General features: G+C 34.7%; 1 protein-coding gene across 2 annotated transcripts in view; it reads right to left on the bottom strand.

The window, feature by feature from the left end:
- ROCK1 (Rho associated coiled-coil containing protein kinase 1) overlaps positions 1–14,624 on the bottom strand; it is a 159,623-nt gene that overhangs the window by 44,723 nt on the left and 100,276 nt on the right. For both annotated transcript variants that reach the window (XM_004702898.3, XM_045296118.1), the window contains 6 exons: positions 14,367–14,458; positions 14,020–14,266; positions 6,257–6,363; positions 4,880–5,030; positions 3,051–3,211; positions 765–949 (listed from right to left, as the gene is read on the bottom strand). In XM_004702898.3, coding sequence (XP_004702955.1) covers positions 765–949; positions 3,051–3,211; positions 4,880–5,030; positions 6,257–6,363; positions 14,020–14,266; positions 14,367–14,458 — 943 coding nt within the window. The remainder of the gene's footprint in view (positions 1–764; positions 950–3,050; positions 3,212–4,879; positions 5,031–6,256; positions 6,364–14,019; positions 14,267–14,366; positions 14,459–14,624) is intronic.

The following is a 14,624-nucleotide window of genomic DNA, read 5'->3' on the forward strand; positions in this document are numbered from 1 at the left end:
AAATGTGACAACTTTTGTGAAAATTAAATGAGAAAATTTTGGTCACTGTGAAGACAGTAGCCTTGAAAATACCCTTTTTGTTCTCCTTGTATTTACAAAAAAATCATTTTATTGGGGGCTCCTTGTATTTTTTATTTGGTGAGACTGTCTTTCCGAAGTCTGAAGTCCATAAACCTTCTTCAAGTAAATTTTTTTGCTTTCAAATGCCTTTTCAGAAAAGTCTTCCCTTGTACACTGGTACAGATAGGAACTGGAAACACAGGGAATCCAGGACATATGATCCCTTCAGGACCAGTGGTGAGAGTGGCGATACCGGAGGGTGGGGTAGAAAGGGGGAACCGATTACAGGGAGCTACATATAATCTCCTCCCTGGGGGTCGGACAACAGAAAAGTGGGTGAAGGGAGACGTCGGACAGTGTAAGCTATGACAAAATAATAAATTATAAATTATCAAGGGTTCATGAGGGAGGGGGTAACGGGGAGGGGGGGTGGAAATGAGGAGCTGATGCCAGGGGCTTACGTGGAGAGCAAATGTTTTGAGAATGATGACGGTAACGAATGTACACATGTGTTTTATACAATTGATGTATGTATGGATTGTGAAAAGAGTTGTATGAGCCCCCAGTAAGATGACTTAAAAAAAAGTCTTCCTTTCACAAATTCTAAATACATAATCCGTACCTGTATAAAACATGGAAGCATATAAGCAAATGTTGAGTATATACACACAAAAATAATCAAGGATGTTATTTTCATGACTTACTTTGTAAGCTGAGCTAACTCAAATTCTAATAATCTCTTAGCTTCTAGCAAAGTATTGATTTCCTGTTTCATCTGTTTCTCTAAACCTTTTAAGTTGTCTGCCTCAAAAGCATGAGTCTTCAATTCATTTTGTAACATCAGTCGCTTATTTGATTCCTGCTCCAGTTGCAGGGTTAGATTCTTAACCTATGAATGAGAAAAACAAAAAATGAGATTGTTACTATCTTTGACAATTTATTAGAAATTATTTGAAAGAATATTAATAAAATATCATGTATATAATTCCTATAACCTTTATAAGTATAGAGAATATAAATATTCTAGAAAGTTTGCTACACAAGACCTCTTTAAAGTTCAGAAACAAAGATGTCACTTTCAAAGGACTAAGGTGTGCCTGATCCAAGTCACAGTATTTTCAATCACTTCTTATGCTTGTGAATAAGGAAGACACAGAAGAAGTGATGCATTCGAGTTACTGTGTTGGTAACAAATATTTAAAGTACTAATGACTGCCAGAAGAACAAAGAAATCTATCTTGGAGGAAGTACAACCAGAATGCTCCCTAGATGGTCTCAAGTACTTTGGCTTATTATCAGGAGTAGAGGGTCAGTGGGAGGGAAAAAAAATGCAATGACTCAACTACATTCACTGATTCTGTGGCCATAACAGGCTCACACATAATCACTGTGAGGATGGGCAGGACCAGGAAGTATTTCATTCAGTTGCATATATAAGGTCTCTCTGAGCCAGAAATGACTTTGATAGCACCCAACAACAAGAGTTTCTATGTGTTTACTTTTGCAGAATTTATTGTTAATACAAATTAATCCCCAAATTTCAGATACAAGAGCTTGTGAAATAAATCTAGGTTCTTTCTATACTAACTTGCATGCCAATTTTGGGGGTAGATGGAACACCTCGAAGAGCTACTTAAAGTTAATCTGTTCAGAAATGCCTATGTGTTTTATTCTACAAGCAATCAAAGTTGATAAACCGAATGTATAGTTGATTCAACTAAACAAATACTTATTAGGTTATTGGCATTAATAAGCTGAAAAATCCTATTACCTGACAACACCAATCTTTTGTGATTAGTTCCTTGTCTACACTTTACAACCTAACTATATCCTTAGATACTCAAATGTGACAAGTTCTCCCTCATCTCAGTTCATATGTATGCTCTTCCCTTTATTATTTAGCTCTCAAATTAAATTCCTTTAGTGATGCCTTCCTCAATTTCCAGGTGCGGGTAGTCCTAACATCCCTAGAGCATTCTGTAGTACCTTTTAAAATATCTCCCATGCAAGGAATTTTTAGTTTAATACCTATCTTTTCCATTGAGCTGTAAAGTCTACAAAAGTCAAGGTCATAACTATCTCATCTACTTTGGTAAACGAACTCTTACTACATAGTCACAAAAACAATAGGTGTTCAAAATTCCATTGTTTGATGTGTCTATACATTTTCTTTTGGCGTGATGGTTCTAATAGGTACCTCTCTAAAGTCGCTTCTTTTTAATTCATTATATGTACTCCTATTAGATAAATTTTCCTAAAAGTATTTTAAAGTATACAGATCAATATTTTGGTTCCCAAGCTCTATGACAACTCGCCATGTCTCTTCTCTTCTGGTCAGAGCATACCTCTCCCTCCCTCACCTTTTCTACTCAACACTCATCTTTCATCTTTACTGATATTGTTCCTTCTATCATGTCAAACTTCTGGCTCTTAAACGCTCACTTTCTGAGGTCTTACCCATTCTTTAATATCTAGGTAACATCCGGTTCATTCCTGACTATCCTAGTGTCCCTTTCTTCCTTTCCTCTTTATTTATGTGAATCAAAAACTTTGTCTTAAAAGTAATTTTTAAAACACATATAGCTAATTACCACCAGGATATATTTTATTTTTTTATTAATTTCTTTATATAAGTGTACCCTACATTTTCCAACACTCTAATCAAAACTCTGGAGTTTAAAACTTTTTTGGTAAGTTAATGAGCAATGGCCTTTATGAGTACAGAATACCACATAACGATTTTTGTTTTATAACAGATGATCAGTTTCTTCAAGGAAGGAGCTACATTAATATAGTTGTATTGTCATACAAAATGGTATAGATGCTATAGAATGAATGTTCAATAATATTTGAAGTTTAAAATTTTAGAATCTAAGGAAATAGCAGTGAACCTAGCACTATAAATGCTATTCACTCCAATCCCATTTAGGTGTAAATAATGACTCTCCTCCATGACTTGGGATGAACAAAATCAGTATTGTTTTTCTTACTTCATCCTCCATTCTTTCCTTATTTTCAGTCAAATGCTCTAGCTTCTGCTGAGATTGCTTTAGGTCAACGTCTAGCATGGAACATTGTTTCTCAATATGAACAACCCTATTTTCAGCCTTCTCTCGAGCTTCTCTTTCTTCCTTTAGCTTTTTTTCCATCTCTGCAAAAGAAAAAGTCACAAACATATATGTAAAGAGCAGAAGTCTTCACTACTTTTTACTTTACACATGTTGTGTAATACACACTGTTGCCAATTTTCCTACTGCTTTTAATCCTGGGATCTAAGGGAATTATCAAATAATATCAGGTAAGAAAGTATGCTTAAATCCAGCCCTTATTCAATGGTATCAGAGATTATTTATTACTGTTTTCTCAGATTAGAATGTAAAGAATAAAGCTAAAAAGTAAAGTTATATTTTGTAGCTTCTGATTTTTAAATGCTCAGAATTTACTGTTAACACAAATTAATCCACAAATTTCAGATAAGAAAGCTAGTGAAATAAATTTTTCTACAGTAACTAGTATGTCAATTTTGGAGACATATGAAATATTTAAAGTTCATTCGTTCAATCATAAATGCCTATCTACTTTACTCTATAAACAACCAAAGTATATAATTCATGTATATTTAATTCAACTAAATAAATATCAGATATTGGAACTAATAAACTAAAAATCCTCATAATAATGCACAATGCCCCGCTTTTGTGATCAGCTCCTTGTCTACTCTCTATAATCTGACCATATTCTTTGATCCTCAAATATGACAAGCTCTCCCTTATCTCACAGTTCACATTTATACCCTTTTGATGGCTAAGACTATTCCCTTTAAACAAAAGGAATTTAAGTTGCCAAAGGATATATCCAATGTGTAGTAGGTTAAGAAATCAACAGAAGGTAAAGGGCAGGAAGACTCTTCCTTATAGAAATTTGACTTCTAAAGTGGTTAGGATCACAGATGGCTACCAGGGTGTGCTTATTTGTTTTCAAGATGTGAGAGATTTGTTCCTGTTTACAAGGAGCCAATGGAGGGAAAAGGCAGAAAATGAGGAACGAAGGAGGAGATAAAGAATGAGGATAATATAAAAGGATACTGGATCTATAGCACAGCTAAAATAAAGCAAAACAATCCCACTACTGTCAAGTAGATGACTACTCATAGCAACCCTGTAGGACAGGACAGAAGAGATGAAGCAGGACAGGAAGAGAGCCGCCCTTCTTTAAATGTGATGGAAAAGAATGAAGATGTGTAAAGAAGTAGAGTAGGATGAAAAGTAGGAGAGCTAGATTTTCAAAGTGTTCACGCCTGTGGTTTCTTTTTCTTTTTGGGTGTGAAAAAGGAGAAGGCACACTTAAAAGTAAATGGTGAAAACAACAGTATAGGAAGTTTGAGAAGAACAGTAAAAGTTTGAGAGAAAGAATTTTTTTTTTTTGAGAGAAAGAATTTTTGAGAGAGAGAGAAAAATTAATTATTGACAGCTCTACTGTGTTAGGCATGTACTATGTGAATTGAAGAAAATATATGGGCAGTCTGATTTTGTGTTTGGAGCCATAAATCAGTGAAGTACAAAAGAATGAGAAAACTGAGGGTGCAAAGCAAGGACACAATGAGTTAACATGCAGTGAGGTCTACAATGAGACAAGTATAAAAATAAAAAAAGGGCCTGGAAAACAAGGGAAAGGGAGACTCCAATAGAGTAAGGAAACTCAACAGTGAAATGGAAAAAGAAAAAAAAGAAGGAATCCTCAGAGCTATACCACTAAAAAATTAACTTTTGATAAAAATATTTCTTAGGACTTATGTAAAACTAATCACACTGACACTTACCACACATGGCAACAGACTTTGCTTCTTCAATAGATTGATGTTTATCAGTTAAACGAGCTTTGGTTACTTTGTGTTCATTTACTTCTTGCTCTAACCTCTGTTGTAATGATTTAAGCTTGTAATTTAAATCTATTTCTAAATTATTCTTTTCCTGTAAAATGGAAATAAAATACATTTATTAAATGTTATGTTAATGAGTATCCCATAAGATGTAGCATATGAATTGCACTGACTTAAAAAAATAACACCACATCTAAATATATTCAGGATATAGATTTCCAAGGCTGGTGTTGGTGTTCAAGGCAAGTTTTAAATGACATATATTTATAATGTACATTACCTATAATGTATTACTTTTAAATTAGAATAAACACATGTAACTAAAAAGAAAGTATCACCTTTCATTATTCAACCCCTATCCCCCATCTATCATGCCCGAGGGCAAGTAGTTGGTTTCAGGAGGGCTCATTGCTAGAAGGAGAAATTCAGGTTTTATTTTAATTTTTGGTGTCACTTATTACTATTATTAAATTATCACTAACCATATTTGCAACTGTAATTGCATTTCCTTTCCTTTGACAAAAGCACAAGAAGCACTCATGACAAGTGACCAAGTCCCTAGGGTAGCAAAGGGAGAACAAGCCAGATTGTATTCATTTTCCGTCTGAGTGTTTTTATGCTTCCTTCTTTTAAAATTAATTCTACTTTTACATTTTACGTCAGGCTTAGCCAGGGGGAAAAAACATTGTAATTTAGTCACAAAGCACCCAGGGATTCCAAAACATGTTCAAAGGGTAAGATAAGTAGTTTTTCTGATAACTTACCAGAGGTTCAAGTGACTCTCCAACATTTTAGGGAGGTTCCTGAGTAAAGATAGCTAAGTCTGCATGTTACCTTTTTAATCCTTTTCTTAGGTAAGTAACAGAGGACCACCCATATTTTGTTTGTTTTAAAGAAATTCTAAATTCAAAGACCAATTACTTTATGCTCTTTTCTATTTTCCTCTTAACTGCAGAATGTAACAAACACAAACGATCTATCATACAGATCTGTTGTTTTCGTCCTTCATTAAGTACCTTCATCATATTTATGAACAAAGAAAATTCTATGTGAAAAAGTATTTTCCAATCAAAGCAATGTATTGATCACCAGACAAAATCAAATATCTATTATCTTCAGAGGTTAAAACAATTATGTAACAATATAACACCCATATGAGACATACATATATCCATATACACCAGTCAAGCACAAGAACTTAAGAAATACAAATATGTAAATTGTACGATTAAGTGCTACTTTATATATTCACCTTATAATTTATATTTGATAGCTGGTAAATAGTCTATCATAATTGGTACATGTTAAATTATTTACCTTTTCTGAATGATTAAGCATGTCTTGGGCCTCTTTTCTTTCTCCTTCCATCCTTTCAAGATTGTGTTTGAGATGCTTCACCTCCTCTTGTAAAGATGTAATTCGAGCTATCAAGAGAGAAAAAAGTTTTAAGTTACAGTCATGGAAGAAAAAGTCATCAATATTCAGGGTGAACATTTAGGCTAAACTTTTTTATCATTTTAATTCCCTAATCTCATGGAATTATTGTGTCTCTGTTGACAGGCACAAGAACACAATATACAGTAATAAAAAAAGTTAATGCTAAGTAGAGAACACCTAGTCCATTTGCTCCAATTTGCAAATGGTCAGAGACAAAGCCTCAAGCTGGGCTAGAACTCAGGTCCAGATCTTTATTTAGTGCTATTTTCTACCTAGTTCATGTGAGGCTTTTACATATGTACAAAAGGAAAAATATTTATTAATTTTTGTACATATGTACCACTCATACCACTCTATAAAATGTTTACTAAAATAGATGAGACTACATTAAGATAAAGACTGACTGATAAAGCAGATAGACTACATTAATAACAAGATAAATATTATAAAACAAAAAGAAAAATAAAGTGAAACAGTAAAAACTACATTTAATAAGAGCTATTAAATTAAAAAAAATTAAAGAGAAAATTAGACAAGCCACAAAGTGTGAGAAGACAATTATGATACATATATATTAGATAAAGGTCTACTATCCAGGATAGGATAAAAAACTCCTACAATCAAAAAGAAAAGGGCAACTTAATTAATTAATGGGCCAAAGACTCGGAAGCACACATAACAAGCAGTCAAAAACCATGAAAAGGTACTCAACCTCAGAAATTAGGGAAATTAAAATTTATCCACAAAGAAACCATAATATATCACCAATCTCAAAACCAACCAAGACTAACTCCTTGTGTTTGGTACATTTGAACTGCTAACCTTGTAGTCAGTAACCCAATGTATAACCACTTCACCACTAAATTGGCTAAAAAATGAAGACAATACAAAATGTTGATTGGAACACTGAGGAAGTAGGATTCTCTTATATACTGCTAATGAGTACAAACTGATATAGTTACATTGTGATATTTGGAAATATTAACACAAAATACACACCTATCCCTTAAGACTCTGCCACTCTTAGGAATATACCCAACAAAAAGCATATTTCTGGTTACCAAAAATATATATAAATAAGTTCCTATTAACTACTATTCATAATATCCCATGCTGGAAAAAAGCATAAACTGTAAAGTGAATGATAAATATATTGCACTAGGTACTACTATGCTGCAATTAAAAGAACATAAAACCTATTAAAATATACATTAACAAGGATGAACTTCACAAATGAAATGCTGAGTGAAATAATCCAGGTGCAAAGTATTCACTGCATGATTCCATTAATTTTAAAATTTAAACGCAAGCAAAACTAACTCAGTGTTTGAAGTCAGAATAATGATTATTTTCTCTTTTTCACTAACCATTACTTTTACCAAGAATGATATTCTTCTCCAGAGCCATTAAGCACACAAAAGACAGCCAAACTGAAAAAGTAAAATTCTCTTTGCAAATAATATGCTCCTACATATAAAAAACCACAAAGAATTCACAAAAAACTATTAGAGCTAATAAATGAATTCAGGAAAGTTAAACAGTGTAAGATCAACACATAAAGGTGGTTTTTCTAGATGCAGATAATAAATAATATGGAAAGAAAACAATTCCATTTACAACAGCATCCAATAATTTTATGTATCTTTTATAGAACAAAATATCTAGGAGTAAATTTAACGAAGATTTGTCCATTGAATATTACAAAACACTGCTCACGCCACCCCCACCATCCCCAAAAAAGGACTCTACCAGAGACAGCCTGCTCAGGAATTGAAAGACTAAATATTGTTAAGACAGCAAACTATAAAAAGTGATCTACAAATTCCCATGGCCTGTTTTACAGAAATAGAAACGTCAATCCTTAAATTCATATGGAATTCCAAAGGGCCAAATTTAGAAGACTCAGACTTCTCAATCTCCAAACTTACTACAAACTACAGAAGTCACAATAGTATGGTGGTATATAAATACAGACCAAAAGAACTGGGAGTCCACAATTAAGCCCATGTTGATAATCACTGACTTTTTACAGTAACAGTGGTTGGACAGTGGGAGAAAAGAACAGTCTTTAACACAAAGGACACGCATGACTCCATTTACATGAAATAGCTGGAACAGATGAATCCATACGCAGAAAACCGATTGGTGGTACCAGGTGCTAGGGGGGTGGGCTTGGGAGAGGAAGGAGAGAGCAAGATAGATGTGGCAGTTGTACAACATTGTGAATTTACCGAATGTCATCCTATTTGCACACTTTAAAATGTTTAACTTCGTTATGTGGATTTTTACCTCAATTAAAAAAAATAGGTAAAAGCCATTCGATTACAAAGGGGACTATGAATGAAAAAAAACTTTATCATAATGGGATTTTTTTTAAAGTGGGATCTCTTCTAACACATTTCAAAATATGACAGATTAAAGAATAAATGGGGTCTTAGAAAGCTGATTAGATAATATCCATGTCTTAAAAAAACCCTGAAAAATATAAAAAGAAAAAAAAACCTACATAATTTTCAAGCGTTCCTGGAATAGTTAAAAACAAAGTAAAAGAGCATTATAAACTAAGCCAGGAAAAAAATTCCCCCCAAAAGTAGAACATTCTTATGAATACCAGTTTCTGATCATAAAACAATAAATTGGAAATTAGCAACTTAAGAAAAATGAGCCAAACAAATGAGGAAAAAACCAAAACCCTTTAAAACTAACCTGGAAATTAAACCATACTAAATCATCCTGCTAGCGGAGGGGAACCCTGGTGGGATCGTGGGTTATGCAGTGGGCTGCTAAACACGACGTCAGCAACCACTCCCCACTCCACAGAGGAAGATGATGTGCCTTTCTGGTCCAGTAAAGATTAATAGTCTTGGAAACCCACAGGACAGTTCTGGCTAGCAGAACCAAAGATTGAATCTATCAACTGAAATTGATGATGTGAAAGAGTTGCGCTCTTCCTTCTAGGCGAGCAAACGAGCAACTCACTCTGAGTTAGTACACCCAGTGGAGTCACCTGGAAGGTTCTCTCTGGTCACAGGTGGATTTTTTCAGAAAATCAATTTCACTGGAACCTCATTTTTTGTGATGGCCAATTTAAGAGAATAGCATGCAGCTATGAAATTTTGTTTCCTGCTAGGGAAAAATGCCACAGAAACTCTTGTGATGTTGAACACAGTTTATAATGACAGTGCCATGGGAAAAACTCAAGTGTACGAGTGGTTTTCTTCTTTCAAAAAACGTAAAATGTCAATTGCTAACCAACCTTGTTCTGGACGTCCATCAACTTCGCATAGACAAAAATGTCGGCTCTTGGTGCATTTGGAGTTCATTCCACTATGTCAGGCTGTTAATCATGCTTTCTATTTAGAGGTTCTGAAAAGACTGTGTAATAGTGTGCACCAAAAAATTAGTGGCAAAAAACCAGCATGCCTCTCTTGCTGCACGCACCTGACTCACCTGACCTTGCTCTGTGCAACTTCTTTTTGTTTCGTGAGTGAAGAAGACAATGATTTGATGACATAGAAGAGGTGAAGAAAAAACAAGGGAGTTGCTGTCAGCCATCCAAACAGATGAATTTGAAAAATGTTTCCAAGAATGGAATCACAATTTGACAAATGTTTTAAAGTGTAACGGAAAGATCTTTGAAGGTGATATGGTTGTTTTGTAAAAAAAAAAAAAAAAAAATTAAATACATAGCTTGTGGGGGCGTGGGGGTTAGAGGGTATCCCCTCGTATTTTCTCTAAAAAGAAAGAAAAGGAAGTATTTTCTACCTTCACTCATTATAAAATCCCATATCCCTATCATTAAAGAATGGTGACTCTGTGTCTAGGAGAGAAAATGGTACTGAACAATCCATGTGTGCCCGAAAGCACTGAGCTGGCCTCGGGCAGCGTGAAACCAAGACGTTCCCACTGCCTTCCAGTGAACAAAAGAAAGGACACTGCAGAGGGCTTGTAGCAACAAGCTGTCACTGCGTAGGCACCAACTAGTGGCAATCTTCTATGCAAAAGAATGAAGTGTTGTCGAGTCCTGCGTCATTCTCATAATCACACTATTTTAAAGAGAAAGTGTTTCTCATCAACTATAAAGTTACCTGGAGGTACAGTTTATAGAGGAAAGGCAGGTTAAATACAAGGTGCTTCAAAATGTTTGTGGAAAAAATCGATGAAAAGATCATGGCCACCTTTGGAGAATGCTGGGGAACGAACTCGTCTGAAAACTGAGAGAGGATAAAAGTCAAGTATAAGCGGGCTTCAACAAGTAAATGGGAAATCCCACGATCTTTTTGAAGAGAAACAATTTCTTTTCATAAAACTTCGTTACAAATGAATAAAAAAATGAAAAATATAGATTATCACCACGCAAGCCCTTAAAAACACTTGACCTCCACAACGATGGTTGCTAACATCACACAGAGAGAACCACCTGGACTTTGTGTGTCCCCTGGGTCCATACAACACTATTTATGAAGCATACTTGCCAAAAACCCTATCAAAGTATATCAAGCTTCTAGCTGTAATTACCAGTTTAAAGTACAAGAGGAAAAACAGTAACATGATAAAGGACACTAGGGTATAAAATCAGCAAAACTCAGAATGGAAGATAATCAATAAGACAAAAAAGCCTTGGTTTCTTCAACTATAAACAACAATCTAGAAAAACAAAAAGAAATTTTGGAGGCATATTAATGAAATGCAACATGTGGACCTTGATGGGAACCTAATTTGAACAAATAAATGCAAACAGAACAAATGAAGGGCCTTGGTGGAAAAGTCAAGAGCAGTCACTAGATATTTTTTTTATAAATCATTTTATTGGAGGATCGCACAACTCTTATCACAATCCATACATCCATCCATTGTGTGAAGCACATTTGTTGCCATCATCATTCTCAAAACATTTGCTTTCTACTTGAGCCCTTGGTATCAGCTCCTCATTTCCCCCCCTCCCTCCCCGCTCTCCTCTCCCTCTCCCTCATGAGCACTTGATAATTTATAAATTATTATTATTTTGCATCACTAGATATTTTACAGTCAACTTTTTCCAGGTGAGATGATACTGTGGTTGTTTTTCCCCCAGAAGAAGTGTCCTAATTTGAGATTTCGTCGAAAGCACGCAGTGTCAGGAGGCTGTGGACAAGACTGATCCATAAAGTAAGACTGGGGACGCATGATTGTCGAAGCTAGAGGAAGGGCACACGGGCCACTCTATGTTAGCGTATGTCTGCATTGCCCAAAACACAAAGAAGAAAATGCTTTCAGAATGATGATGGCAAAAAATGTACAAACATGCCTGATTCAATTGAGATATGGATTGTGATAAGAGTTGTTTGAGCCCCCAATAAAACGATTAAAAAAAAAAAGAAAAAAAAGAATGATACTGAAAAATAAATAAATAAATATATGCACATGGGCCAATTAAAAAAAACCACACAAAATAAAGGAAGAATTCATCCAAACAATAGTTGAAACACACTTTTTTTGAAAATATTTAACACAGAACTTATCATTTTCCAGTTTAGTTAGAAAAGTCATGGTTATATTTATTTAGATGAAGAGTGTATTGTTTTAGTTAAAAATTGAACTCTTTCATGATATTTTCATATTTTCCCATTCATTTTCACTAAGTCTCTATGGCCTGAACTTTTGGAAGCTTACTTTATATGTATTGGTCTTATTGATTAGCTGAAAGTGAAGATAACTACAGCCTCTAGCCTGTTTCTATACAGCCTAGTTGCCAAAGTGTTTGGTTTTATTTAGTGATTTAAAGGGTTGTAAAAATAAATCAAGGTGAAAAAGGAAAATGAGGGGCTGATTCCAGGAACCCAAGCGGAAAGCGCATTTTGAGAATGATGAGGGCGACAAATGTATAAGTGAGCTTTACACAATTGATGTATGTATGGATTGTGATGAGTTGTATGAGTCCCAATAAAATGATTTAATAAATAAATAAACAAAGGTGAATATGAGACAGAGATTGTATATCTACCAGAAAGCCTAAAATATGGACTATCTAGTTATAGTTTGGAAGTAATTTCTCATTCATAGAGAAGCTTTTACCCCTTTATGCACAGGGTATATTAAATTAGGAATGACAAGCACAACTCTGCCAGAAGCCCAGCATCACAAGTATAACAAATTCATACTTCAAGGATTAGAAAGTTCTTATGGACCTTTTGCTGAAGTAAAAGTTGTGAGATTTTTACCACAATGCAACATTTTATGTTGCGATGCAGTTACGTGCATGTTTTAGTGTATATGAGCATTGATTCACATATAAAAATCAAAGTTTAAAAGGAATACTGAAAAGGGTAAACTAAACACCATGCAGTTTCTTTTCACTTCATTCATACCTGAAAAAACAGCTGTCAATTAAAACACACTGCGTGGCTGAGCTCATGTATGATTGCCTTTATCTGTGTGAAGCAGCTCAATCAGACCCAGATCACAGATTTAAAGGATCTTAGAATGAGAAGGATTTATAAGGGTAATCTAACCTAAGTCCCTTGGCTTACAGACGAAGAAAAGAGATGAAATGACTTTCCCAAAGCTAATACAAAAGGACTGGGAAAGCAATTAAGGAAAGTCAAGTACTGGCTTTCCTAATACATATAAAGAGGTTACTCTCCTGCTTATATTCAGGTCTATTTTAAGCCTAGTCTTTGAGAAAAAAGATTGCAAAACCCTCCTCAGTAAAGAACCAACCAACCAACAGGAGCTCTTAATTTCCGTTTCCACAGTCACAGAAACTGACCCCGACCTTTCTCCACAGAACTACAGCTAATCATCGAGCCCCAAGAGACCCCAGATTTTGTTCCCATCCTGTGATTAAAGCTAAAATGAACCCTGCCTCCATGAACCCCCAAGAGATCAGGCAACTTCCATACGTATGTGTTCTGATTAGGCAGTATAAACTGTTTCTGCTTATCAGAATCCTCTCAGAGTAGGAGAGAACAAAGCAAATAAGACAAACACTAGTGGGTAGAAGCAGGCATATTTAAAGAAAAAAAGATATTTTATTGCCATTTAAAAGTTTTGGAATTTCTTTGTCTAGTTCGAGAGGTTTTCAGGCACTAGCCTACTCTCAGCCAGCTGTTTAATAAGGCTTCAATTTTTTTCTTTTTTTTTTTTGAGTGAATGAGAGAGAGTGAGTGAGTGAGAGTGAGTGAGTGAATGAGTCAGTGAATGAGAGTGAGTCAGTGAATGAGAGCGAGTGAGAGTGAGAATGAGTGAATTAGAGAGTGAGTGAATGAATGAGTCAGTGAGTAAGAGAGAGAGTGAGTGAGTGAGTGAGTGAGTCAGTGAATGAGAGTGAGTGAGTTGGCTTCAATTTTTTAAAAGGTTTTTATTCACTATTGCTGTTCCACATTTTACATGAAAAAAGAAAATTTCTCTAATCTTTATCCAATTACCTAATTCTTTATCCACAATGCTATTCTATTTCTTTAATAATGATGAACTTGGAAAATTTTAAACTTATATTTTCAGTTAATTTGGCTGTGAAATAGAAAACTGTCCATATCATCTAGTTCACAGGAGTGTCTACGAAGATTAAGAAATTATAATGTGACATAAGTACATGCATTATCTTGAGAAAGAAATCCTAATAATTTCTGCTTTTACCCAGGATATGATAAAAAATGTATTACCTTGAAGGTCTCCAATCATTTCGGAATCATGGCTTCTGTCTCTTCGTTCAGCTTCTAACACAGCTTGCAACTGGTAATAATCCTTGTCTGTCTGTGTCTTGGAATTCTCTAAAATTCTATTTCTCTCCTGCAATTCTCTGTTCAGGGACTCTAGCTGACTAATTGACTTGCTCATCTCTGTGTGACTTTTCCTTAATCTTACAGCAGCGTCGGATTCTGTTCTAAGTAAATCATTGGCTTCTTCTAGCTATTTAAAAAAAAAGCAAGAAAGAGATTTTTAACCAAAATATGACCAAGTTTATTTTAATTATAATAAAAAATAAAAACACCTCATTTAAGAAACTTACCTGCTTTTGTAATTGTGCCAATTTCTCATTAGCAAGATGTGAATTCTGACTTGCTTTCTTTAAGTCTTCTAACTGATCCTTTAATGTGGAAACTAGAAAATGAAAAAATTAAGATATATTAATTAATAAGGAACACAAATCCCCTTTAAAAAAATAAAAGTTACTCTTAGAGGTCATTAGTCTAGCACATTAGGTTCACTCCTATTCCCAAACCTAGATTTCATCTTGGAAGTACTTACACCCTTATTCTCCACAGAG

The sequence above is a fragment of the Echinops telfairi genome, unplaced genomic scaffold, assembly GCF_000313985.2.
Source record: "Echinops telfairi isolate 266 unplaced genomic scaffold, ASM31398v2 ScPeMD7_7400;HRSCAF=8409, whole genome shotgun sequence".
NCBI classification, from domain to species: domain Eukaryota; kingdom Metazoa; phylum Chordata; class Mammalia; order Afrosoricida; family Tenrecidae; genus Echinops; species Echinops telfairi.